This window comes from Zootoca vivipara, chromosome 2, assembly GCF_965207765.1.
Source record: "Zootoca vivipara chromosome 2, rZooViv2.hap1.1, whole genome shotgun sequence".
NCBI lineage: Eukaryota > Metazoa > Chordata > Lepidosauria > Squamata > Lacertidae > Zootoca > Zootoca vivipara.
The window spans coordinates 62,659,586-62,687,486 of record NC_142584.1 but is presented as its reverse complement, the minus strand read 5'-3'; the positions used below and the strand labels follow the sequence as shown (position 1 = coordinate 62,687,486).

At 43.2% G+C, this 27,901-nt stretch overlaps 1 protein-coding gene across 2 annotated transcripts; it reads left to right on the top strand.

Annotated features, from left to right (window-relative positions):
- The first annotated feature begins 50 nt into the window (after positions 1-50).
- Positions 51-27,764, top strand: GEMIN5 (gem nuclear organelle associated protein 5). Of its 2 annotated transcripts, none has more exons than XM_088662035.1 (28): positions 51-364; positions 1,399-1,553; positions 1,731-1,912; positions 3,543-3,694; positions 3,857-3,967; positions 4,628-4,760; positions 5,017-5,179; positions 5,920-6,132; positions 6,471-6,556; positions 7,186-7,268; positions 8,049-8,185; positions 12,087-12,160; positions 12,456-12,637; positions 13,750-13,889; positions 14,746-14,917; positions 15,249-15,476; positions 16,425-16,532; positions 16,899-17,027; positions 17,462-17,557; positions 17,974-18,111; positions 18,392-18,539; positions 19,329-19,448; positions 20,938-21,148; positions 23,150-23,407; positions 24,522-24,684; positions 25,636-26,152; positions 26,621-26,717; positions 27,373-27,764. In XM_088662035.1, the coding sequence occupies exons 1-28, from the start codon at positions 64-66 to the stop codon at positions 27,577-27,579; spliced, it is 4,704 nt and encodes a 1,567-aa protein (XP_088518161.1). In that variant the 5' UTR covers positions 51-63; the 3' UTR covers positions 27,580-27,764. The 2 variants fall into 2 exon arrangements, with proteins under 2 accessions (XP_088518161.1, XP_034961620.3); XM_035105729.3 differs by having other exon boundaries at positions 3,854-3,967.
- The last annotated feature ends 137 nt before the right edge of the window (positions 27,765-27,901 follow it).

Sequence of the window (27,901 nt, the reverse complement as noted above, 5' to 3'; positions counted from 1 at the left end):
CCTCCTCCTCCCCTCCCCTCCCCTCCGGAATGTCCTCAAACAGCCGCCGTAGCTCGGAGCGAAATGCTTTGCGGCACACGCGGGAAGGGAGGTGCTGCTGGGCGGCGCTTTGCGGCGGCACGGGGCGACGGCCGCTGTGAGCAGCGAAAAAGAAAACGTGAGAGGGAAGCCGCCTCGGAAGAAGGAGGCAGGATGGCGGCGTCGGCGTGGCGCCCCGGGGCAGCCGAGCGGGTGCTGACGGCCTCGCCCAACTGGTACTGCAGCCGCTGCAGCGACACCTCCGAGGACGGGCGCCTCTTCGGCTTCGCGGCTCGCAACAGCGTGTGCCTCCTGGAGATCCGCCCCTCCGCGCCCTCCTTCCACGGTACGGAGCCGGCGCCTGCATCCTGCGCGGGGCTCCCTTCAGTGCGGGCTTTAAATTCTGGGGGAGCGGCTGGAGCCTCCTTGTCCAGAGGCAGTATACCAGATACTTGGGATCCCTCGCCAGCGGGTGTCTCTTATTTCCAGCGTGCCCTGCAGTGCAGCAGCCCTAAGCACACTTAGGACCGCATGCGCTTTCCTTTGCACGTGTGGAAGGTCTCTGGTTCAGCCCCGGGGGAAAGACCCTGCCTGAAACTTTAAAGCCGTGGTTCCCAACTCGGGGGGTGGGTGGGAATTTGATTTTTAAAGGGGGGCAATTGGAGAATGAGATCTTAACAGTGAATGGCCTTTTAGAATATAGAATTACTGTAGTCAAACCAATGTGCGGAAGGGTAAGATGCACTGTATGAGAAGACTCATTGAATAGCTACTAGAGCAAGAGTTTTTAAGTTGTGGTCCATGAACTCTCAGGAGTCCGTAACCAAAAGGTTAAGAATCACTGTACTAGAGCAATTGCATAATTGTGCCTCCCTTAGCAGGAGATGGGACGCTGGTGGGCTTGCCGGAAGGACGGCGGTTCAAATCCCCGCGATGGAGTGAGCCCCTGTTGCTCTGTCCCTGCTCCTGCCAACCTAGCAGTTTGAAAGCACGAAGTGCAAGTAGATAAATAGGTACCTCTCCGGCGGGAAAGTAAACAGCGTTTCTGTGCGCTGCTCTGGTTTGCCAGAAGCGGCAAACACCAGCTCCCTCGGCCTATAGAGTGAGATGAGCGCGCAACCCCAGAGTCGTTCTCGACTGGACCTAATGGTCAGGGGTACCTTTACCTTTAGCAGGAGATAGGTTGTAACTTTTCACAAATAATTTTTAGATAGAAATTAGGAGAGAAGAGAGTGCAGAAGCTTTAAACATAATTTGGAAGTTATGCTGAAAGTGTGTAGACAATAGGCCTGAGTTAATAATAAGCTTTGTTCCCCCCCCCCCAATTGCTTGAAACCAAAAGTTGCTTTATTTTTCAGCCATAATGTTTTCTCATCACAGGGGAGCTAGTCGGCCACACCGAAAGAGTTTCAGGTTTCTCGTTTTGTTCCTATCCTGGTCAGAACAGCTTCTGTGCCAGTAGCTCTGATGATGGAACCGTGAAAATCTGGGATACGCAGACATTGGCTGTCATGACTGAACATATGTTGCATCAGGTAAAGCAGTTGACTGTTGTGCCACTGTCATTTGGCAAATGAATGTCATTTGGCCAGACAGCATTCTCCAGGGAGACTGCTGCTGACATCTACTCCAGAAGAGCAGTGTGTAAAATAAAGCTTTCCAAAAATCATCCATGTTAATCTTCTTTCTCAATTCTCTCCCCCCGCCCCAAGAACACAATTTCTGCAGTGCACTGGTCGCCGAAAGTGAAAGACTTGGTTGTGTCGGGTGATGAGAAGGGAATAGTAATTTGCTACTGGCATAATCGAAATGACAGCCAGCAGTTCTTCCCAGAGCCCAGAACTATATTCTGTCTCACCTGTTCTCTGCACCATGAGAATTTGGTAGCCATTGGGTAAGTATACTAAGGCTGCATACATGATTTACTGTGCAGTTCTATATTCAGAAATCGCATTGTTTTATCCGGGAGCAAGCCTATTTGAACTCATTGGCACTTACTTCTTGGTAGACATACAGAATTGTGCTGCTAGATTATTTAGAACTGTACTTGGCCCTGTAGAAAGAGGAATACAGAATAAATGAAATTCTCACTGACTTGAGTTTCTCTTAGTTTTCACCAAGTGAACGTAGATGAAACTAGTTTGATCATCAGTGCCTGAACTTAAGGACTCAACTCTGTTTGCAGCATTCCCTAATTAGATGAATAGTCTGTGGTTGCCTTTTTTTGCTCTGACCACCTCATTGCTTTTAGAAGATGCCTATAGCACATGTTGGGGGGGGATTGGTAGAGAAAGAAATAATGGTATGATTGAGAGAAAATAATTTTCACATGTAACATTCTAGATATCCTTAAATATTTTGCACCTGCTTTTGGAATCTGTAAACTACAATGAAACTTTTCAGAGTTAATACATCCTGCCAGTTTACTAAGTGGTAACTAAGGGGTGGTATAGTTCTCACCTCATTTTCATAACACTTCTAGAGATTTTTATTCACTCCTTCATCTTAAAGCAAGCATCCTCTTCTGGGCCAGGATAGTAAGCATTGCTCCAAATAACTCAAAAGTAATTTTCTTGTAAACCACTTGGAGTTTTTACTACAGTCAAGCAGTATATAAATTTTGATAAATTAATGGTTGATTTTAGCATTCTGACAGACCAGGCAAACTTAAGATAGCAACCCCATTCACACTTCACTTGGTAGCAAATCCAGTTAGTCACAATGGGACATAACTTGCAAGTAAACATTCATGAATTGGGCAGCAGTGTGTGTTTGTAGTTCTTCATGAGCTGTTCTTCACGTTCTATAAATTTTTATATTTGCATCCTTCCTTATTGGGAACCAGTGGTTCCAAAGTCATTGCACCAGTCTGTGGGAGGAGGTTTGGATTGGATGGTGATGCCTCTTTGCCAGGCTAAACAGGTCACCATCAACAGAGTGTCTGTATCCTCTGAGTGGACTTCAAAGGGTAATGGCTGATCAGCTGATCTTTGGGTTCATCAAGCCCCTTTGAAGGCACTTGCTACCGTAGTTACAGTGATCTTTGAATGTTGACAACTGTCAGTTGCCTGGCATCATTATTATGTTGGGTGGTTGGCAAGTTTTTTGTCCATGAACAGTGGGGAAATCAAGTACTGTATATTCCTGCATATAAAACTACTTTTTAAGCCAGGAAAATCTTCTCAAAAGTTGGGGGTCGTGTTATATGCTGGGGCGTATTTCTTATACAGTGAGTATATCCCAAACACTATATTTTAACTGGAAACGTCGGGGGTCGTCTTATACGTCAGAATATACAGTATTCATTCCACTGGCTGTATCCGGTTCCCCACCCCTGTTCTAGACATATGTTGCTCTTTCTTTCCTTGTTTAATGGGAGAGGAGGAATGTGTTTGTGGAGGAGGGATAGTAGACTGCACAAAATATTTATGGGCTGCATCGTGTACTGACCTAACTCAGCAAAGCATTATTGATAGCTTGAGAATTCAGGCATCCCTCCCCTAACGTATGCCCTTTCTTTTAAGTTATAAAGATGGAATAGTGGTTGTGATCGACATCAGCAGAAAGGGAGAGGTTGTACATCGACTGAGAGGTCATGATGATGAAATACACTCTCTGGCTTGGTGCCCTGTGCTTGGGGAGGAAGGTATATGCAATCGACAAGATGACTTCCAAGGTATGTTCCTGTACATAGGGCAAAGGGATAGTGTTTGTTTTTGTGGTCATCACCCTGTATGTATTGGTTGCTCTAAGGGTGCCTGAAAACCATGTAGAAGATCTTTCATTCAAAAATAAAGTAGTACTGTTTAACTTGATTTCATGGTACTCTTGGAAGAAGACACTGCTGTTGGAGGTGTGACGGAAGAGGCAGCTGTAACAAAAGGCTATTACTTGGCATCAGGAAGCAAAGATCAGACTATCCGTGTGTGGAGCTGCACTAGAAGCAGAGGTAAGTGTATAAAATTTTGATTACTGGTAGTTTTTCTTTAGCAATGCATGCTTTGTGTGTGTTTCTCAGTTTGCTTGCTTCATGCATCACCATTTTGACTGTTCACAGCATAGCACTGACATGTTGTAACTGCATTTAGCACCCCTGAAATGCAAGGTTTTGCTTCCCTAAGCAAGTATGACAAAACCTCTTCTGGTGTCATGTAATTTCTGGCACTGTTGTCATCCAAGACTGAGTGAAACATGAAGACAGAGCAGTGCCTTGGTTGAAGTGAAGGAGACTCTTAAACCGACAATGCAATCCTTTGCATGTTCAGTCAGAAATAAGCATTCTATGGATTTTCTTCCTTCTAAGTGTGTAAGAAATTGAAACCTACGAAGTCTGGCCTAGCCAGTCTTAAGTTTTGGTGCCTTGTACTCCAGATAATCAAGTGCCAGGAGTTAGATTGGATTCTAAGAATTGAGGCAAGAAAATTTCATAAAGTTCCTGGTTATTCATAAGTGCACTTCAAATACATGTGAAGAGTCAGCTTTTCATTTTGGAAGATAGTTGTTTCGAGCTGTTCTCTCCCTTGTCCTGATACCAGTGGAATCAGTGGAGGCTGGCAGTCTCCAGCACTTGTGGGTAAGCATGCTGTAACCATTCCTTCTGTTTCTGCAGTGGTAATGACTCTGAAATTGCCTTTTTTGAAAAGAAGAGGTGGAGGTGTTGAACCAGCTGTGAAAGAACGCCTCTGGTTAACGCTACATTGGCCCCCAAGTCAGCCCACACACATCTTATCCAGCTGCTTTGGGTGAGTTCTGAATGCAAGGAAACAGTAATAGAAAACTCAATGCGAGCATGGGATTTGGGAATAATTCCTTGGCATTCTGTAACCTCCCCGTTTCTGGAGACTTCCTCCTTTCTCGGCAGCCTGAGCCATATATGGAATGTGATGTGTGAAACTTTGTGTGATGCAGTCTTTCCCATTCTTAATGGAAAGGTTTCGTGTATATTACCATTTCCACGTCTAGTGTTTTTTGCATGTCTTGCTGTTCTTTTCTTCACAGAGGTGAGCTGCTGCAGTGGGATTTGACTCAACCTGGGAAGCGGAAATGGGAACTTCTGGGAGCTTCATCCGAAGGACAAAACCACTCCAGAATAGCGTTCAATTTGTGTTCCTTGCAAGTAGAGGATAGGCAGCTACTTCTCTCCATTTCAATGGACAGGGATGTAAGAACCGCAAGTCTTTTAAAATACTCCAGAATTGTATTGTTTTGCAGGGTTCCCCAAGCATACCTGCTAGGTTGCTGTCAGTAGCCATGAATCTGTTCCTAGCAAGCACCTAGTCTAGCATTATGCAAAAGCACACACACATCTCTCCAAAATAATTATCCACATTATATTGCAAGTAACTCTGGAAGGGGAGGGTGCTGAATGAATTAATATGGTGTCTGTCAAGGGTATTTGAGGGTTAAATATTCCTGTAATTCACCTTGACTCACTTTCCAGCTTTATTGTTGTCGTTATCATGGTCTCTGGACCTCTCATGATTTTCTCTGGTCTTTGCCTTCTTCAGCCTTCAGTTGTTAACAGCTCAGCTGTCAGTGCAAACAAGTGTCTGTCTTTTGTGTTACCTGTGGTTTTGGAGATTGTTTTTCATCTCCTGATAGTTTCCTTGATAATGTCAATTTTATAGAAGCAAAAAGTGACCGAAAGTCCTGTAATCTTTTAAGTTTTCAGCCAAGAAATAATCAGACCCAGCCTGGCCTTTTTTTGTATTTTGTGGAGACAGGGAAATGATTTTTGGACTGCAGGTTCTTAAAATTCCATATAGGGCCACTTAGTCATCTTTGAAGCAGATACCTGCTCATCAGCACTGCTCCCCTTTTGGAAACAGCATGCTTCTGGAGAAAGGTTTTGTTAATTTCCCCCCATAACCTTTAACTTGCCCCCCCCCCATCTCTCTTTAGGTGAAGTGTTGGGACCTGGCAACTTTAGATTGCTGCTGGACGTTGCCTTCTCTTGGGGGTTTTGTGTACTGTTTGGCCTTTTCCCCCGTGGATACAGGCTGCCTTGCTGTAGGAGTTGGGGACGGCATGCTTCGGGTGTGGAACACCACGTCTATCAACAATCACTATGATGTGAAAACCTTTTGGCAGGGCATTAAGTCCAAGGTCACAGCTGTAAGTGTGTGCTTTGATGCTTCTGTTTTTTAAAAAAGTTCTTCCTATTCCCAGATTGATATTGGTAGCAACCTAACTGGGGTACGACTAATGCTTGCTGTACCAGGAATGAATGGAAGCACCTAGAGTAGCAGAGTCCAATACCTGGCAGATTTGTAATAGTAAAAATAAATACATTTTCTAGAATGGCAAATCTTATTTAAAATGCTAGACTTTCCAATTAAAATTTTTGCCTTTTGATAACCTGACGAATGTGGAAAGCAGCACCTTGTATGGATATAAATGAATCCCAGGCATCCACAAAATGTTGAAAGCCTTGTGGCTCTTTCTGTTTGCAGTTGGCCTGGCACCCAAAGAAAGAAGGCTGTTTAGCTTTTGGAACAGATGATGGGAAAGTCGGCATCTATGACACCTACTCCAACAAGTAAGAAATGACTTGGCTTTTGTTGGTCTGTGTGAGTCGGCAGATTATAACCAAACTAAAAAAAATGAGGAAATGTTATTAAGGCAGGGTGGGGGGGGAGTATTTTTTAAGGAGATTATAGAAGGTGGATATTTTAGAAGTCTACGGAATTCAAATTGTAATGCAATAAAAGGAACTGTGCACTCCTGAAATGTCATGCCGGAAATATTTACAGATACTCCAGTAAACATAATTTTCCAAATAAAGCTTTGAATTTGTTTTGAATGTATAAAATGTAAACATTTTTTGTTAAGTTGATTTACTTCATTTAAAATCTTTCATAAGGTTAAAATCTGAGCAAAACTGACGTTGGAAAGCTCACAGTGATTTACTATTCTCTGAATTGTGACTCCGCATAAAAAAATTGCATATGCAAAATAGAGAACCAACAATCTTTCCTATTGCATTGGAAGAATGCAAAAGGATCTTGAAAAGTTCTGCCGTTCTAACCTTTGCTTCCTAACTTGCTTGGTCATTTTGACACTTTTATTTCTGTTCGTAATCTTTTTCAATTGTGCTTTGCATTTTACACCAGATAATGCATGCTTGGTGAGCTTTCTGTTAAAGATGACACCCAAATTCTCCTTTAGGCCCCCACAGATCTCCAGCACCTACCACAAGAAAACGGTGTACACATTAGCCTGGGGACCCCCTGTCCTTCCGTTGTCCTTTGGTGAGTCTGGTGAATCCATCTAGGATCGCTGAAATAGCCTTTGAGAAGATAACTAGCAGACAGTGGGGTGTCTATAGTCTCCAGTCTTAAGAATCAAAGCATAGTACAATACTTGTTTTCTCCTGCTCTGGAGGGTAGGACTTGAGGCAATGGATTCAAGTTACAAGAAAGGCGATTACAACTAAACATGGGGGGGGGGCTTTTTGACAGGAAGAACTGTTAGACAGTGGAACAGACTCCCACGAGAGGTGGTGGGCTCTCCTTCCTTGGAGGTTTTTAAACAAGGTTGGATGGTCATCTGTCATGGATGCTTTAGCTGAGATTCCCGCATGACGGGGTTGGACTAGATAACCCTTGGGTCCCTTGTTCTATGACTTCTGATACATTGTATGTATGCCTGTCTCTGCATTCTCTAGCATTACTGTGTACAAAGAAAAACAATTGGAGTTTAAAGAAATTTGTATTCATTGTGCGCTCTCTAAAAATGTTGCCACGCAGTGTGAATCTTGAGTCAAAGAAATCGCCACTGCCCATTAAGTATCGGGTGGGGCAGTAGTGCACCTGGTTTAATTCTTCAGTGATTTTGTTGTCATGGGGAGAGGAGCTCTGTTCCTTTAATGTAAATCATTGCATGGGGTTTTGCTAGCAGGATTTAGTTAGTTGAATCACATCTGATATGTTTTGCTAAGCCGGTTAGCACACTTCTTTCTGCCAGTTGTATTCAAGGTGTCTGCTTTTAAAAAGACTAACCGGTTTAATTTATTTGTTTTTCTCTTGCAGGAGGGGATGGTGACAGACCTTCAGCAACTTTGTATAGTTGTGCAGGAGAGGGGATTGTTTTTCAGCACAATCCTTGGAAACTTAGTGATGAAGCCCATGACATCAACAAACTAATCAGAGAAACTAATTCAGTCAAAGTGAGTAAGAATTTACGGGCCATAGGTGAAATTCACCTGTTAAGTCTTCTCTGTCTGTTCTGTGTTGTGTTCGTGGCAGTGCAGCCTTTGATACTGATGGAAAACACGAGTTGTCAGTTCAGCTGGAATTAAAACTGGGCCAGGAAGAGTCTCCAGGGGGTTGGGAAGCTGAGGGAGGCCAGAGGCAAAGAGGCTGAAGGAAGGCCAAGGGAATGGCAGTGCCTCCGAAGACCTACCATGCTCAAGGTCAGGTGGTGGAACAAAGTGATCTGAAAAGCAAATACCTAAGGAAAGGATTGGAGTTTGAAACATGGAAATGAAGAAAAGTGAAACCATCATCAAAGTAGAACAGCAGGGAAATAGCATAGGCATGAGGGAGAATGGGAATTGTGTACTACTAGGAGGAAGGCAGTGGGAAGGAAAGGGAATTAAAGGATCAAAGGATTGCTAGGCCCAAGAGTCCAGATCTGGAATGGGAGTTTGATGGAGGAGAGAGCGTGCACACAGTGTCATCGCCTTGAGTGTGTATGGGGCTCTGAGGAAAGAGAACCATCTTTTCCTTCCTTGAAGAGCAATGAAGAATGAAATCAAAGAAGGGGTGCTGGGAGGAAGGCAGCCATAAGTGAAGTGAAAGCTGTGTAGGTTAATTGTGGGGACACTTTCTGGAACTAGACATCTTTTTGGTCTTCTGTGCTACTTTTTTTTCTGGGTTAGGCTTTATTCTAAATTTTAAACTCTGGAATTTATTCCCACAAGAGCTAGTGATGACCATGAACTTGGATGGCTATGAAAAGAGGATTAAACAAATTCATGGCCATGGATGGCTGCTGCTCTTGATGACTATGTATGTCTCTGAGGCAGTATGTCTCTGAATACCAGTAGCTGGGAAACTGCTGGAGAGGAGAGCTCTGTTAAGCTCAGGTCCTGCTTGCAGGCTTCCCATTGCATCTGGTTGGCCACTGTGAGAGGAAGATGCTGGACTAGATGGGCTAATTGACTGATCCAGCAGACTCTTTTTGTGTTGTTGTTCTCTTTCCCATCTAGCTTTCAGCTATTAAATAAATAAATAAATAATTTATTATTTATACCCCGCCACTCTGGGCAGCTTCCAACAGAAAAATGAAATAAAATAATCTATTAAACATTAAAAGCCTCCCTAAACAGGGCTGCCTTCATTTCTTTGTTTGTATTTTATATAGCATTGCATGGATCGATTGTTTTGTTGTAAGCCACTTTGAGCATGGTTTTTGTGTGTGTGGAAAAGCAGCATACAAATAAGATGTATGACTGATAAACAAAAACCTTGAGGTGTTGTTTTTCACTGTATATAGGGTTTTTTTAAAAAAATGTTTTTTGCCATTTATTTGATACATTGTGGACCAGGGACACAATCTTGTGGGAGAAAGCTGCATACAAATAGACAAATGAGTGAAAGACGGGAGAATGCCATCAACTGTCACTACAGCGCTATGACTTAGTAACCCTGAGAGGGTTACTGCAAAAGCAAAGTAAGAGGCTGCTGGCGAAGGGGCTGAATTTCACACTTCCAGTTCTTAAGCTGCAGCCTGCTAGTCTTGATTTCCATCCATGCCACAATTGCAAATCTGTTGTAGATTTAGCACACTTGAAATTCCAAACCTTCAATTATGAACTTGAGAAGATGTTTTAAAGACCTCCCCAAACCTCAGCACACGTGTGCCTTGTTGGGGCTCCCTTTTTGCACGTCGGGGCATTGCATCATCCCTTGTGGTGAGGCTGCAATCCATTGTCCTTACTCTTCTGTAACTTATTTGCACAGGAAACCCTGGATGAACAATTGGCACGACTTTGGCTTCTGGGCCAGCCATGTGTTGGCTGGTGCTGGCGTGAAGCTTTTCATAGCCTATAAACACTCATAATTTAGTTTCAAATGTATAGCGTGCGCCTCCTTCTCAGCGTGAGCAAATGTCCTTAACACCATTCTGCCAAATTAAGGAAATAAGGCAGAGAATGAGAGGCCACAGAACGGGTAGAACAGAGAAGTTTTAAGTTTTCTCCCTTTTGGCTTGTCAGACAATGGCGTGTCTCCTGAATTTTCCTGTTTACTTTTGCCATAGCATTCTACATTCAGTGAGAAGTTGCAGTTGCTTTATAGGTTTCACACGTCTATGGCAAGATGTATGGCTTGGATCTCCATAACTGCTCAGAGGGCTTGTTTGTGGTTCCCTTATGGGAAGAACAGTCCAGATCAGTTAAATCCTACTACAAATGGAAAAACATAATCAAATGGTTTCAGGAGAATGTAGGGAGGTGGTAGTTATATGGCCAAAAATGGCTTTTCCCCGCTGGTGTATCTTTTGCCAGGCCATGTTGGCATGTTGGCTGACTGAAATTGTTCACTTGTGAAAATTTGTGCAGGAATTTCATGGATTCCCATCTCCTCTGTGCCCCCTCTCTTAACCCAGGCAATTTTAGAAGAAACTGATTTTCTGGATCCATTTCAGTCAGGGTTTAAGCCTGGTTTTGGCACAGAAACTGCTTTGGTCGCCCTGTATGATGACCTCTGTCAAGAAAGAGACGAGGGAAACATGTCCCTGTTCTCCTCAACCTCCTAGCAGCTTTTGATACCATCGACCCATGGTATCCTTCTGGAGCAACTGTCCAAACTAGGAGTGGGATGGCACTGCTTTGTGGTGGTTCCAGTCGTACTTGGGGGATGCTTTTCAGCCCCGTGGAACCTCCAGTGTGGGGTTCCACAGGGCTCAATCCTATCCCCTACATTGTTTAACATGTACATGAAACCGCTGGGTGGGGTTATCTGGAGGTTTAGAGTACGTTGTCAGCAGTATGCTGATGACACTCAGCTCCATTTCTCCATTACATCTGCAAGTGAGGCAGTGGAAGTGCTGGACTTGCCTCAGTAATGGACTGGATGAGAGCCAACAAACTGACACTCAATCCAGATAAAGCTGAAGCACTGTTAGTGAGTGGTTCTCTAGACCGGATAGGTGGGAGGTCACCTGCTCTTGACTGGGTTACACTTCCTCTGAAGGAGCAGGTTCGTAGCTTGGGGGTACTCCTGGAACCTTTGCTGTCGCTTGAGGCTCAGGTGGCCTCAGTGGCCCAGAGTGCCTTCCATCAGCTTTGGCTGGTGGCCCAGCTACACCCCTTTCTGGACAGAGATAGCCTAACTACTGTTGTCTATGCTCTGGTAACCTCAAGGTTAGACTACTGCAATGCATTATACATAGGGCTGCCTCTGAAGACAGTTCGGAAACCTCAGCTAGTGCTGAATTCAGCGCCAGGTTGCTCACCAGAGCCAGATGGTTTGAGCATATTACACCAATCCTGGTCCGATTGAACTGGCTACCAATTAGTTTCCAGGCACAATTCAAAGTGCTGGGTTTGACCTATAAAGCCTTAAATGGCTCAGGACCGCAGTACCTCAAGGACCGCCTCTTTCTATATGAACCTACCCGATCCCTGAGATCATCTTTTGAGGCCCTTCTTTGTGTGCCACCTCCTCTAGAGGTCAGGAGGGTGGCAATACGAGAACGGGCCTGGTCTGCAGTGGCTCCCTGTCTGTGGAATGCTGTCCCCAGGGAATGCTGTCCCCTGGCGCCTTCATTATCCACCTTTAGATGCCAGGCAAAAATGTTCCTTTTTAACCAGACCTTTGGTTGATTTGATTGACATCCTATGCCCTTTCAAAATGTGGGGTGGGGTTTTTGATTATGTATTTTGTGGATTTATATGTTGCTTTTATTCTGTGAACCGCCCTGAGACTTCTGCGTATTGGGTGGTATATGAATTCAAATAATAATAATCCGTTCTCATGTGTATTTTTTTTGCTGGTTATATAAAAAGGGTGTCAGGACTGTTGAGGTGGCTCTCTACTACTTCTTTGTCTATTTTATTTTAGCACAAACTACCAGCACACACAGAGATCAGCTGGAAACCAGATGGCAGCATCTTGGCTATTGGTAATGAAGATGGGTATGTACTGACATTTAAGTTCATGCTAACTTTATATATGCAGTAGGCATTGTGGGTTTAAGGTCAGCACAGGGTGTACTTAACAACCTTCCAAATCTAACTTAATTTTAAACATGACAAAATTAGAAGTAGCTTACTTAGACGTACTAAGCTGTTTAAAAATTTTGGCTAGCCTAAGGAGTTGCGTGTATTGTTTTGGGAAGGCAGGTGGCAAATGTTCTTGTTTGCCACATTATTCAACCTATTAATTGATCATCTCTTCCTTTCTCCCCATCCTTTATTTTTAATATTGCAGTTCTGTTGAAATACTTCGGGCTCCTGACTTGAAACTCTTGTGCACCATCCAGCAACACCACAAGCTCATCAATGCTATTCGCTGGCATCACGATCATGGGGCACAGCCAGAACTGAGTTACATGATAGCTTCTGGCTCAAACAATGCTGTCATTTATGTACACAATATCAAGAGTGTCATAGGTAACTCTTGCTCATGCTTTTAGAACCTGCCATCAGTCACTCTGTTCAGACAGCAGACTGGCGGTGCTGCTGGACATGTTGGCTCCTTTGTGGCTTCAAACACTAAAGGATTCTTCCTTCTCCGTTTGTTTGAGCGATGCTCTGTGTGTATGTGTGTCATTGCACAGATCTGCTTTTATGGAAGTGTCGAGAGATAACAGCAGCTAAGTCTGGAAACCTCGTTTTTTGTGTGGTACAGAAAACACCTGTGTTCCTGTGAAACTATTTTCTCAGTGAAGTTTGGCATTCATGGGAGATTGCTGAAAAAACTGTTCACTATATGATAAAATTAGCCTTAATGTTAGCATGTTGTCTTGGGTTTGGGGGGGGGGGCACTGGAACTAATGGCGTAACGGAGAACTGAAATGATGACAGTAACAGAGAACTAGCATGTTCAGGAGCTGATTACGCAGTCAGAGATCCTAGATTTGATGGAAATTATGTTATGCCCAACCAAAATCGTGATCCTGGTCTGGTAATACCTGCTCAGATGAAACCATGAATCTTGGTAGATTCAAATTTGCTGAGCAGATAGGATGCAAGGAGTATATTGTTATTGAGTCACCATTAGCTTTGACCAGGCATAGGCAAACTCCAGATGTTTTGAGAGTACAATTCCCACCATCACTGACCACTGGTCTTGTTAGCTGGGATGCTGGAAGTTGTAGTCCCAAAACATCTGGAGGGCTGAGTTTGCCTATGCCTGGTTTTAACAGTATGCTTCCCTTACGTTGTGATAGTTGCATTTTCTTCCAGTATTGCCATGTTAAATACACTGAAGTTAAACTCTGCAAAAATTCAAGCATTAGTATTGCTGCCATGAGAGAACTGTGCAAGAAAACTATCATTGGAAACACATTACAGTACTTAACAGCACATTGGTGTGTGTGGCATTAGCCGTTGTGACAGAAGATTTCTAGAGTGTGGACATGGGCTACTGTTCTCTTGTGCCTGCACTGCCGAGGGTCTCTGACCAAATAACATTGGCATCTTTTGAAGCAATTTTTTTTCCTGTGAAATGCGTTTAGGAACATTTGTCCGGCTGCTTCCAACACCATGTATTTTGCCTTTAGAAAACTCTCCAGAGAGACCTGTGACAATAACTGAACCCTTCCGTACTTTGGCGGGACACACAGCTAAGATCACTAGCTTGTCTTGGAGCCCACATTGTGACGGACGGCTCGTATCTGCTTGCTATGATGGCACTGCCCAGGTATGATTGTGAAAGGGTTGTGATTTTCATACAGTTCTTCTTCCCTCTGCCACCGCTAATTAAATAGATAAGGGATTTAGGAATGCCTTTTTTACTCTTCTTTTTAATCAGGGAGAGTAGTATTTTGAATAGTGGCTTCTTTTGCTACATTTTGTACAGAGTACGCAGCTGCCATGAAAGGGTCCTGCTTTAGGATATTTTGTAGGTGAAATCAGCAATTATATAGACGGGTGCATTCTTATATCTTGGCTTTCTTGCAGAACATAATAAGAAAAAACAACATAAGTTTCTTCCTAAGTATACTTTGGGGCAGGCATCCCCAAACTTCGGCCCTCCAGATGTTTTGGACTACAATTCCCATCAACCCTGACCACTGGTCCTGTTAGCTAGGGATCATGGGAGTTGTAGGCCAAAACATCTGGAGGGCCGCAGTTTGGGGGTGCCTGCTTTGGGGGGGGATGTGTGTGTGTAATACAGGAAGTGTACTTTGTACAAATATGTCACGAGCAAAAAAAATGCCAAATTAAGAAAAATGGGATATGGGTGAAGAGGATACATATACAGATAGTAGGCAATCTTTGCACAGACTATTGAAATCTGTTGGTTGGCCCTTGTGGTCTCTTCCAACTCTATGATTCTGTATGGTGTTTCCTGCTAGGCAGGGGGTTAGACTGGATGGCCCTTGTGGTCTCTTCCAACTCTATGATTCTATTCTAAATGCTGCTTGCTGTACTCCAAAGTGGAGGGGTCTGGAGACTCAGACACTCCTCCTTTGAGGTGACCAGATGCATTAGCCTTCTTACTGAAACCAGGAAAAGTTTTGACTGCTTTTCTTAATAAGAGGTTATGTTTACAGGTTTGGAATGTTCTGAAGGAAGAGCCTTTGCACAACTACAGGGGACACCGGGGCCGGCTGCTTTGTGCGCAGTGGTCACCTGTGGAAGCGGACTCCGTTTATACTGGAGCAGATGACTTCTGTGTTCATAAATGGGTAGCTTCAAAGCAAGAGCACAGCCGTCCTCCCCAAGGTCAGTAGGTTGCTGATGTGTTAACACCAGGGGGACTAGGAAGGGGGTGAAGGGAAGTAGATGCATTTGCTTCTGCATTTAGTTCAGGGTTTCTCGAATGTAGTCCTAGTGAGTGTTCCTAAGTCAGCAGGAATTGGGGCCTCATGAAGTGTGATGAAGATGAGAGCTCACCTGGCAGCATAGACAAAGCTCCAAAGAATGGTGGTGAGCACAACTCATCAGCGCAATTTGTCTGGTGCACCCTCCTTAAGTGAGGGTGTGTGGCTATTCTCCTAAGCGCATTTTGAACGCACACAGCTTTTATTTTCAGGACATTTCTGTTGTTTCGTAGGTAAGAAGAACATTGATATGGAGAAAAAGAGAAACACTCAGCTCAAACCAAAAGCCAAGAAGAAGAAGAAGCCGTTGGGAAAGGTGCCTTCAATACCGGATGTAAGTGACTGGGTGAACGGTGGTGAGAACGCGAAAGATTCTTTCTTAGAGGAGAATGGCCTGTCAGACCAAGAGGGAGAAAAGGAGCAACAGGAGCAGGATACAGTTGAGAGGATTTCCATGGAAGGTATCAACTTTGTTTGTACATTTTCTTACACATCTGTCCAAATATTCCCCAGATCTTGATTAAAGAACAGAAGGTCCCTCTCTGGTCTGCAAATGGAACTGTGGATATAATCATTTTCATACTAGTTCAAAGAGCAGAGATTAACTTTTAAGTGGTTATGAGAATGGCTGTCATCTTTATTTTTATTAGAAATTTGAATACTGAAAACAAAAGTAGGGTGAACCCTTGACATCTGGCACAAGTAGGATCTCTGGGCTCTTACTTTATGTAGCTCTGAAATCAGATTGTGTTATCTTTGAGGCAAACTAAACTGTGTGGTGCAGCATTGAGGGAAGGAACGCAGATGACTTAATGCTGTGGTAATGTACTCTTTCCTCCCCCAATACCAAGCTCAGACAGTCAATGGTTGAGTCATGGAATTTGGCCTACACCAGGCATGTCCAACAGGTAGATCGTGATCTACCAGTAGATCACTGGACGTCTGTGGTAGATCACTGGTTCCTCCCAAAGAAGCTGAACAACTGGGGCTCCCCTTTAAAAAGCTCAACATTTTACCACCTCCATAGAAAAAACTCAACAACTTTGACCCGAAACCCCCCCCCATGGGGCCTTCCTCCTGCCTTAAAAAAGCTCAATAACTCTGACCTGAACCCCAAAAAGGGGGTAGATCACTGCCAGTTTTTAACTCTGTGAGTAGATTGCAGTCTCTTCGGAGTTGGCCACCCCTGGCCTACACTTTTCAGCTCTCTTACACTTTACCTGTTTTTCAACCATCATTGAAAGCCAGAGGCCATGAAATATTTCATAGGAAATAAGAAGCATGTGAACATCAGTTATGTTTTGCCCAGCTTTTATTTATTTTTTTGAGTTTCTGTTTCCATAGCATGTATAAAGTTGGCCATTTTTACGCTAGACATTATGCAAATGTAGTTTTGTTATTCACTATAGTTCATAAGGATCCTCCAGTGTGTTCACCGCTTGCTTGTGTGACCGATATTCCAAAACCACCTGTGATCCACAAGACCCCGCTTGTGAGGAAGGATCAGTTTAAACCAGGTAGGTATGCATCCTGTAGGAGAAATCTAGGGAGGTTACATAAGATGGGGACATGTTAAGCCTTCTTTGCTTTAAAAAGGAAATACATTTTCTTGTATTACTAATTGTGGCTTAGTGCACCTGACCATCAGCCATGCTGCTTGGGACTTCTAGGAGTCCAAAATACCTGGCGAGCACCAGGTTGCAGAAGGCTACTTTAGCTCTCAAATAATGATACTTTATGGTAGGCAAACCTGAGGTTAGTTATTCCCATTCGGTGAATATGTCAGCATGCTGTGCCCATAAATCCTGTCCAGAAATTCTTGAAGCCTGTGGCTAGAGATTCCCACTAGTAGCCTAGAACGATATTATGGCAACTCTTTTCAGGATCAGATTCTTCTATGAAGAGGAAAAAGCCTCGCTCCATCCTACCTCTCAGCACATCTATGGACCATAGGTCAAAAGAAGACCTGCACCAGGACTGTCTGAGACTAGCAGCTTTCTTGCACTCCAAAGGTATGGGCAGCAAATTCAGTAACGATGGCTACGCTTGACTGTGCTCAGCTGAAATGTGTGTACTGTTAAACAACACAGGTTGACAATATGCAAAGTAGGCCAGGGTGTTTTTAATGTGTGAATACATGTGAAAAATAAATTGCCATTCCAGAGATTAAGCAGAAAATCTACTTGCAAACAAAAGGACATCAAACTGAACATAGGAAAAATCTGTGTATGGGAGAGTCTCAATCTGAGTGGTCATCTGGAATCTATTCTTGGGGGGTGGGTTCTTAAAGTAATTATGGTTTCAGGCTGCAAACTTCTCTGAGTTCTTTATTAATGGTGCTTTAATCAAGAACTGTAAGACTGCTCAAAATATTTTACCCTGTCATGAAGAACATGAACGTATATTTGAAACAGAAGGTGATCATATTTTGTTTTCTTCCTTACAGCTCAGAATGAAGATTTATCCTCTTGTTCAAAGGATCCTATCCATTTGGGGCTATTCACAGACAGACCTGCCCTGTACAGAATGATGGAAGCAGAAGGTTAGGCCTTGAATCCTAACTCAGGTTTTCCCACCTTCTTTTGGGGGGAGGGGAAGGATGAAAAGCATGGTGGGGTATCTGGATATTTGTGTGGCTGTTTAGTACCTAGTGAATCCATCAAGCTTTCACCTTGAAATAAGTCGCTCCCCTAGATAACATTCTTTTGTAGATTTGTATGACAAATTACTTAATATTCATTCCATCTACAGAAAATAAGGATGGTGGGGGTAGAGTGGGTGTTGAAGGAGCTGAGGTGGCAGTATTTTCACCATTAAACTGAGGGGCTCACAGTAGAAAGCCTGTATAGACATTGTGTTCCAGTGGTGACTTGAATATTTTTTCGTTGTTTTGCTGTACGCATTGTTCCGTTTCCCCTTCTGTGACGCTAACCAGGGAACACGTTTTGTTTCCCACAGGAAAAAGCCACTTGGAGAATGGACACCCGGAATTATTTCAGCAGCTCATGCTGTGGAAAGGAGATCTGAAAAGTGCTCTTCAGTCCGCTGCAGAAAGGGGAGAGCTGACAGACCAGCTGGTGGCCATTTCACCAATGGGTATGTTTTGACATCCCCCACCCCAAAAGAAACACCCACAACTTTGCTACCAAAGCAGGCTTAATCCGACACACCAAAACCAGGCTATTCTGGGGGCTTAGTGGATGGACTCTGGAGAAGAAGAATAATTCTAAAGTGGTTTCCTCCCCCACAATTAAGAATCCTGCATTATTTTTACACCATGACAAGAATGTTTTTCTGTTCTTCTTGTAGGAAGTCCTTTCTTGTATGTGTTCACTTCATTCATTGTTGTACTATAATTTTGCTGTCACTGTTTCAGCTGGCTATCAGACCTGGGCATGGACTGTAGAAGCCTTCGCAAAGCAGCTCTCTTTTCAAGAGCAGTACGTCAAAGCCGCATCCCATCTCCTCTCCATCCATAAAGTGTATGAGGCTGTGGAGCTGCTGAAATCACACAACCTTTTCAGGTTACTATACTCCTGTTGTTTTGATGGGTTGCAACGTAGAATTCCCCCCCCCCGTCCCCCAGGCTGCTTAAAAACTAAAATACATTAAATCCTAATTACGAAAAGTCCCTTGGAATAGTTGGCACTCAGATCCTTCCCTTCAGTTGCATTTTTGGATATGTAACGAAGGAAAAAGTATTGCCAGATAAATCCACAGCTAGCAGCCTTTTAAGTGGCAGTGGACAAAGATGGATATCAAGTCTAGCGCAAGGATGTAATAAACAGTTGTATTAGAGCTGTGTAAGGAGCTGGTGTAGTTACTTTTCTCATTTTCAATGACAGCAGATGCTGCATTCTATCCCACCCAGTAAAGAACCTGGCCCAATTCACACGTGTGTTCAAGCTCCAAATGATCTTCAAGTGATTACTTGCTTGTACATAAACCATTGCAGATGAATGGTCATAGATAGGTCATATATGCCTGTTATTATGCAGATACAATCCTTCCAGTGACAGTAATTCACATATACATGAAAGACTTGCCAACTTTTGAGCAATCGTGGTGCCATTTCTCTACTGTTGTGCATGTGTATGTGAGCCTGTAAAGTTCTTAGGTAATGCAACAGTGCTACAAGTCAATCAAGTTACACAATTGCTGGTTTAGTGAATGCCTTGGCATCTGAATGAAGTAGAATCAATTCATGATCATTGTTAGGATAAACTTCCTTTTGAAGTAACGTTACTAGAAGCATGCTCGTTTTCCCTGTGCATTAGTGTAGTGTATCAAAATGGTTTTCTCATTTCCTCCAGGGAAGCCACTGCAGTTGCCAAGGCTAGGTTGCGTTCTGAAGATCCCGTTCTGAAGAATTTGTACACCACCTGGGCAGCTGTGCTGGAGAAGGATGGCCATTATTCCATGGCAGCCAAATGGTATTGGTGGAAGCAACTTTTCTTACTTTAAATGAGAGCTGTTTTGAACCTAAGAGCCAGGATCTCCTAAATAATTTGGTTGTTTTGGAGAGCCTGCCTTCCAACATGAGATGATGGAGGGCACAATCAGTTAATTGGTGCAGAGTACTGTGATCCACAGATTTGGGAATGTGACAGCCAGCTCAGTGTTGTTCGCTTCAACCTGATCTTTGCTATCCTCAGTGTGATGTGCAGTAATGGCCATGGTGAATATTGGATCACTTCCCTTCAGCTGCTTGTTAGGCAGGGGTGAGGAACCTCCAGGTCACCAGACAAACGGGGCCCACAAGGTCATTTTTCTAAAACCAGAGCCACCGGTACCTGACCTCATATGCATGGTAGAAATGCCAGCTGCAGAGAACAGGATGGATCTGATGCATGGAGAGTTGAATCCTGCTCTGTTCCCTCTAGGAATGTGTGGATTGCCCCAAAGTTTCAGCAAAGAGCCACTGAAACACACACCTCTATTCTGATTGCTTCTTTTGTGCAGGGACGTCAGTCCTGTTCAGTTGGGTCGTGCCAGCCAGTTCCCACCAGGAAATGCTGCATAAAACAGGAATGAATTTCCCCTGTATCAGTGATGGGCTTGAGGAGTATCCCCCCCCCCCCGTCGCCCACCCTGGGTGGGACAACTTTTGATAGGTGTGTAGTCCCGCTCACCTGTCAGTAGTTGGCCCATCAAGGTCAAGGGAGATAAAGATTTGCCCCTTTCATGCCATAAATGAACCTGGGTCTTAGCCGGATGTCACAGTTTTGGTGCCAGACATTGTTTCTTCAACCAGCTTGATTTGCATATGTATCTTAAATCTGATTTTGACCATCACAATTGGACAAGCGTAAGCAGTAATTTTAGTGATCTCATTTTGGGTCACCCAGTAGCCCCTGAACCTGCCTTAATATAAACTCAGGTACTTCAAGAAAGTGAAAATGAATTTATTTATTTTCATTTGTGAATTGCTTCCCATATGTTTTAAAAATAAAAACAATTTCAGATTTGGTACAGATGTAGACTGGGATAAGAATCTCCCTTTATAAACCTTGCTGGAAGAGGAAGGTCTTCATCAAGTGCTGTAAAGATAATAAGAGGGGGCACCTGCTGGGTGTTGCAAAGGGTGGGTGCTGCCACACTGGATCCAGTTCACTGCAGCGTGCAGAGATTGCTTGGGTGTGTAGAGGGAGAGACATTCGTTCAGGCATCCTAAAGATGCTGTAGCACTTTGCACACCAGAATCAGCATGTTGAACTTCGCTTGGTAGCAAGTCCAATTCTTGTAGCAGTGTTTTGACATGGTGTTTTAACATGGCATTGATACTCTACTCCAGTCAGCAGCTGAACCACAGCGCCTTTGCACTAGATTAGACTTAACTTTTGACTTGGGTGGTTAAGATGTCTTGAAACAAAGTGTCTGCTGGTGAAATAAGAGTTTCTTTTGTTGATGGTTCCCTTTCAGTTACCTGGGAGCTGCCTCTCCCTATGATGCAGCCAAAGTGCTGGCTAAAAAGGCCGATACCACCTCCCTTAAAGCTGCTGCTGAGCTGGCTCTGATAGCTGGGGAGAAAGATCTGTCAACGATGTTCTCCTTCAAATGTGCCCAAGAACTTCTGTCTTCCAAGAACTGGGTTGGGGCACAAGATGTCCTCCAGCAGCATGAGAGTTTGTTGGTCAGTGTGTGTTACTCCTTTTACTGTTGCACCATGGATGGGTCTGGAGTTGTATCACCTGTTCAGTCCTGTGCATATTTGTTCAGAGGGAGATACTGGTTAGCTTTGCAAGCCCAAGTGATCATTCCTATTCAGGGTAAATGTGAAAATGGGTGATTTCTTTTTTTAAAAAAAAAACACCCTGAATTTTAAAAGTGCTCTTTTTAATGTATATTCTCTCATTTAAAATAATTGGTTTAAATAGTACCTCTTTGTAATTCAAAGAACTTATTAAAGTCTGCCATCATAATTGCTTGAAAACCGAATCCATGACTAAGCCTGCTTTTTCATGCAAAAGTTATCAATAAAACAACTTATAAGATGACGTATCTCAAATATGATAAGTTATGCAGTACACTCAACCCTTCAACATGGACATGTACTTCTTGTTTCAAGAAGAAACACTGTTTTCACAACTATAAGCACTTGCTTCTGAAATGTTTTTTAGTTTAGACACTTATTCTTCATGCAATTCTCTTGCTTAATTGTTGTATGTGTATATATACAACTACAGTGGTACCTCTACTTACAAATTGAATGCGTTCCGAACACACATTTGTAAGTCGAATCCCATAGGAATGCATTGGGAGAAAAAATTCGTAAGTAGAAGCAACCTTATCTAAAAATTCGTAAGTAGAAAAAATCCTATCTAAACCGCATCCAAGATGGCGGACAGAGCTCCATTCATAAGTAGAAACATTCGTAAGTAGAGGTACCACTGTAGAGCCAAATGGAAATCCTTATGCTACAATCCTAATACATACTTACTAAGGAGTACCGTATTTTTTGCTCCATAGGACGCACCTAGTTTTTAGAGGAGGAAAACAAGAAAAAAATATTTTGCTTTCTTGAATCGTCCTAGGCATAGCAGCCAACTCCTAGAGGCCTAGGTGCCTTTGCCCCCCCCCCATTAAATATTTGAGGAAGCTTCTTTTGCAAAGGGGGAAGGCCCCATTGGGGGGGGCAGCTCAGAGTTGTGCATCTTTTTTGCAAAGGGGGAAAGTTCCATTTTTTTGGATCAGCTCAAAGTTGCTAAGTTTCCTTGCAAAGGGACAACATCCTGTTTCAACTCACAGTTCTGCAACTTCTCTAGGAAAGGGACCCATTTCTACACTTTCCAGATGGATAATCTAATCAGCCAATCACATGTCTCCCTCTGCAGACGACAATTGAGGCCTAGGCAAGGGGCCAGGAAGGGAGCTAGCTCTCTTATCTCCCTCTCCAATCTCTTGCAATCAGTTGCAGAGCGGGTTCCTTTCTCTTTCCCTCTTGTTAGCCTTTTTGCTCTTTCTTAAAAAAAAAAAAATGATCTGGCTTTAGCCCCTGGGCAATTCGGCTCCAGGGACCATGCATTCGCTCCATAAGACGCACAGAATTCCCTCTTTCTTTTTATGGAACAAAAATACGGTACACTTCATTCAATACAGTGGTCTTATTTTTGAGTAAATGTGCATAGGAATATGCTTTTAATGAACAATTGGTCCCTTCAGCACAAAAGGTACATGGGCTACATTGATACAAGGTTTGGATTTTATTCCTGAATAATATCAAAACTATATTTAATTGCAATTTTTGTTTTATTTATCACAACCAATTAGCATGCATGCTTGTTTAGTAAATATATTACAAAGTGGGAAATTTGATTTAAGATTGATTATTTCATTTGACCTTCCCTTATCATCGTAAGATCAGAATTTCAGTTCCATTCTGTTCATGCCATAGTTTGGAAAATTCTGCTAATAGACTGAGCAGGAAATACCCTCGTTATTCAAGTTTCTGATAAAGCATTCCTAATTCCCCCAAGAGACCTTTGTATTTGTGATGTGACATCTAACTTTCAGCCATATAAACCCAATGAATACATTGCATCATGAGAAACGTTCTGGATTGCTTTTCCTTTTCTGTTTAAATGAATCGGTCCCTGGGTCTCTTGTGCCTCATGACTATGGTTTTAATCTACAGGGACAAAGGCTGGTGTTCTGCGTCAATGAATTGCTCCAAAAGTGCCTTACCGAAAAGAATCTGGTGGAAAACCGATGCCCATCCCAACCTTGCTACCACAGCTGGACAGTGAAGCAAGACTGCTCTTTCATGGAAATGGTGACCAATGTGTGGCAGAGCATATTTGGTGTCAATACTGCTGAGCAGTCCAAGAACCTGCTTGAACAGCTGAGAACAATTGAGTATCCTCCCGCTACTAGCCATAGTCATCCCAGGCAGGTAATTTGTGTGCGGGCTCTGCCAGTATTGTCTCCCTGAATTGGAGAAAAGGGTGAGGAAAGGTGATCTCACTTGCATGAGTACAGTGCAGTATTGATCATAGTTCTTAGCCATGCTTTGCAAAATGGGTCAAGGAGTTAGTGCTGTAAATCGCCATTTCAATCAATCCATTTTGTTCCTGCTGTATTTAGGGAAAGTGCTGGTAGGGCAGCTTTACATAGCTGCCAATTTTTCGCTTTTCTCGCGAGGAAGCCTATTCAGCATAAGGGAAAATCCCTGTAAAAAAGGGATAACTTGGCAGCTATGCAGCTTTATGCTTCATGGTGTATGCATTGCGTGCTTTGAGAAAGAGCTTGCATCAGTTTTCTTGACTTGCGTATTTTCCATCATTTGGCGTTGTTTGCTAGACAGGAGCGTCTTGAAGGAATGAGCCAAGTGAAGAGACTCTCATCTCCCAAGGATTAGATGTCCCACTGGACATTCAACATCCTGTTGAATTAAGTGGGACTTGTGTCTGAGTAGGCAGGCATGGATGTTGCTGAATATCAGGCTGGTTCTTTTGTTGTCAGTCCCTTAAGTTAATGGTGCAAGCCTTCACATATTGTCTCCTCTGGACAGGCTTGTGTGATAGAAGTTTATGGGGTGGAGAGACAGATAGAGCTTCATGTCCTGCTTCAAAACCGTTTTTTTCTCTTTTTTTGAAAAAAGGTGCTTTTAAAAACAGTCCCTGTGATCCCCACAGCCAAAAGCATCAAGCCACTTTCTACAGCAGGGGTGGCTACCCTTTTGTGGTCCACATTGATGGACCAACGGACAACCAAAATCCACTCCGGAGCTCCCAGGTTGCCACCAAATGCAAACTTCACTTGTTAATTAACAACTGGGGTCATATTTTAAGGCTCCTTGTTGTTCTTTTGGAGCCCATTCCACACCTGACATCACATGACACTGGGTCTGGGGCAGATGGGTGTCACTCAGGGGGAGGAACCAACTTGGGGACACCAGATGAAGACTTCTGGTAGGCCTGATTTGGCTCATAGGCCAGAGGTTCCCCTTGTCAGATCTTCAGAAACCTTTTGTGTTTTCACGGTCCCTAACCCCCACCCCCTTCTAGGTTTTGTTCCATATTTCCCACGATCTCACACTGGCAATTCTGAGCCATCAGACTGCTTCCTGGGAGGAGACAGTGAAAGCCACTCTTGCAGCTGTGACCCGTAGCTATGATGCTGGAAACTTCAGACTTATGCAAGAAATCTGCAACCTCCTCCTTCCTACAGGTATAAAAACTCATCCCGCATTTAGGTCAGTTTTTATATAAATCCATTGGAACAGATCAAGGGTTTGAGCCTCCCAACTTACAAAGTTCCTATCCAAGGGTGGTGTGCTGGTCACTTTGTAATGGGAAGCTAAGGTTCTTGGCTTTAGAAGCCGTACTGTGCACTCAACCATATTCCTCCAGCTTTGATACACATTGATAAGCAAACCAGGAAAGAGATAGCTGTGTTGCATCAGAAGCTAGGACCATGAGTTTGTATCCATCTCAATAATTGCATACACAGAACAGCTTCTGTTGAGGCATCAGAACTTCCCCTGTGAGGGCATATGGAGGAGGAGAGGGAAGGAAATTTTCATCATGCTCACACGATTTAGTTGGATACCACCCATGACTTTTTGCCCTGGCACACCACAATCCGTAAGCTTAGCAGCAAATCAAATGTAAGTAATAGATTAACAAAGGAGCTGTACTGAACTGTTGAAAGGGAGAGTACTGCTTACGTCCTCCTTGTTCTATATGCAGATTATGGATAATCAGTGCAGTGTTCTAGAGAAGTTCTGTTGTGTAAAATAAACCAAGGCATTGTTTTAAAAAATAAACTAACATTCCACTCTATCTCTGACCCTGATGAGGCATCTACAAGGCCACTTCCAATGACACTTCTTGTGCTTCAGTTCCACCAGTCAAAAGGGAACTGGCCTCTGCTTAATGACAGGGATGTCTTCTGTTCTACTTCTTTTGGCTACTACTAAGTTAGAGCTTTGTCTCGGATGAAAAACTGGAGGGTATCTAGGAGGAAGTGCTACATTAAATCACCAGTCATGTAGTCCCTCCTGAGTGAATCGGGGCAAGCAGCCCATCCCATGGCTGCCTTCTTCACTGTGCCAGCCTAGAAGGTATGGCAAGTGAACCAAAGTTCCTTTCCAACTGTGCATATATTTTGTTTTGACAGGTTGCGCTCATCTAAGAGACAAGCTGGACAGCACAGACTTGCAAAGTATGGCAGCCTGCAAAAGCCTGGAGGCATTTGTAGCTTATGGGCAACTCTACGATCTCTGGTGGAACCCGGAGCCTGTGGATTTTCTTGTTGTGGAACAACCAGGGCTGACCTCTGAGGCTTGCACTTTTGAGCTGTCTACTCTTGGCCAGAGCAACATCAAAAGAGTCCCTTTGCCTGAAGAAACTGAAGTTGAAGATCCGCTTTCAAGAGGGCATAACAATTGCACACACTCAGAAACTGATTCAGTAGCCAGCTCAAGCCTATTAGTGGAAAGACAAGCAAAACTGAGGGGCTGTAGAGTGCTCCTTTCAGAAGAATATGCTGAAATCCAAAGTACAAAGAGAGAGATCTCTAGAATTCAGCAGACTTTGGCAGACATGGTCAACCAACATCAGAAAAACAACCTCCACCAAAGTGCCACCAACAGCCAGGATTTAGAAGCTGAATCCCCAGCAAGCCAAAGTCAGAAGTAAGTGGTGCATTTTAGTGATGGTGGTGGTGCTCAAAGCTGGCTGTGGAATCCCATTGAACTAGGCCCCAATTCATAAATTTCTGTTGTGATAGTTGTAAAAAAAAAAAAACCAAGCAAACCCTCAGACCTTCTGACTGTGTGGTTGGGATTACCAGATGAGAGAAGTTCTGTTGTACTTGCAGAAGTTGTTCCATGTTTGCGGTGATTTAGTTGGATATGACACATGGAATAGGTGTTAATAGTATCCCCAGCGTGAGCTTTTCAGGGAGACCTTGGCTTTGAATACTTGATACACTAACTCTTGAGAGAAACCTTTGACACAGTTCACAAAAAAATCTGATTTTTTTGCTTCAGACAAGTTGCTGCATTGCTTCTATAGTGGTCTTATTATACTGAAGTGGCAGGTTGGGAATATTTAACTTTTTTGAATTTTTGAAAATGTGATCTCCTAAAACTTCTTTACAGTAAGGAACAAGTGAATGAACCAGTTTCTCTGCTAGATTTGACAAAACAACTAACAGAAGCAAATCAGAAACTGGCAGAGTTCCCAGATAGTATAAAGGTAAGTCTGACTTTAACATGGAGCAAAATCCTTGTTTCCCTGTTTTACTTAACAGCACAAGCTTGTAGGAAACTCAGCCAGATGGGTGGGGTATAAATAATAAAATTATTATTATAACTTATGTTTGAAGATGCTTGTTTTGTTGCAGCAGTAGGTGGCTAACCTGTGGCCCTACAGATGTTAAGATTCAATCTCACCAGGGAGAATGGGACTTGCAGTCCAGCAAAACCTAGAGGGCAAAATCCTGTATTTTACAAGATCAGCGTGGTTTAAAAATCTGCAAGCTACCCTTTCAAGGAAGATGTCAATGACTGGTTGGCAAAACAGCTGACTTGTACAGCTTCAAGTTGGAAAAGTGAATGAATTTTAAAAGATGTGACCTTAGAATATACAGGTGTGGCAACCTATGAGCAAGTGAGTTATGTTTACCTGAAATATGCAGCTGTCATCACTGAAGATACCCATGCAGCTGAAAAGCTGCTTACTGCAGTACAGGGCAGCTTTAAAATATTGTGCTCTTTCGAATACTACTAAAACTGGCAATGTCATATTGATCATATAATGCAGCTGGGAAATGTAAGCTATATCACCTCAGCTTGGAGTTATACATAGGAGTTTTCAGTATGTAAAAATACATTTTTTTTTCTTTTTACAGGTTTCTCCCTTCCCCGATGTACTTGAGTGCTGTCTTGTTGTGCTTCACATGAGTGTCCAGCACCGTGTGGAGGTAGTTCCAGAATTACAAGAGAAGTCGTTAGAACTACTTAGAAAATACAAAGGAACTCACATTTGTAGGGACAAAATATGTCTCATTCTAGAATGGATGAACAAGACACTTCTACATAGGCATGCCGGTCCGTGAGGGCTTTCTGAAATAATGTGCAGAAAGAAAACCCAACCTACCAGAAGTATCCATTTTTTTCCTGGTGCTGTCAACTTATTTTCTATTGTGAGGCAATACTCTGTGGAAGGATTCTCTAATGTACATAGCTTCTATGAACTTTCTGTGCACAACAATTGACCAATAAATAGTATATGTTCTAAAAATGTGAAATTTATTTTTCATCACTGCTTTTATAAGCAAATTTTTCAAAGATTTGAGGATGGATTCTGACTACTTTACGAAGGGAACCGCAAGGGCACCTTTAAAAATGCGAGCATAGATGATACAAAGCACAGCTGAC

Bases quoted from the DNA above. Each gene is read 5' to 3' on its own strand.
- GEMIN5 (XM_035105729.3), top strand. From the start codon at position 64: ATGCTTTGCGGCACACGCGGGAAGGGAGGTGCTGCTGGGCGGCGCTTT. The intron at 18,540-19,328 runs GTTACTATACTC...CATTTCCTCCAG, and splicing joins AAATCACACAACCTTTTCAG to GGAAGCCACTGCAGTTGCCA. The intron at 23,408-24,521 runs GTAATTTGTGTG...ACCCCCTTCTAG, and splicing joins GCCATAGTCATCCCAGGCAG to GTTTTGTTCCATATTTCCCA.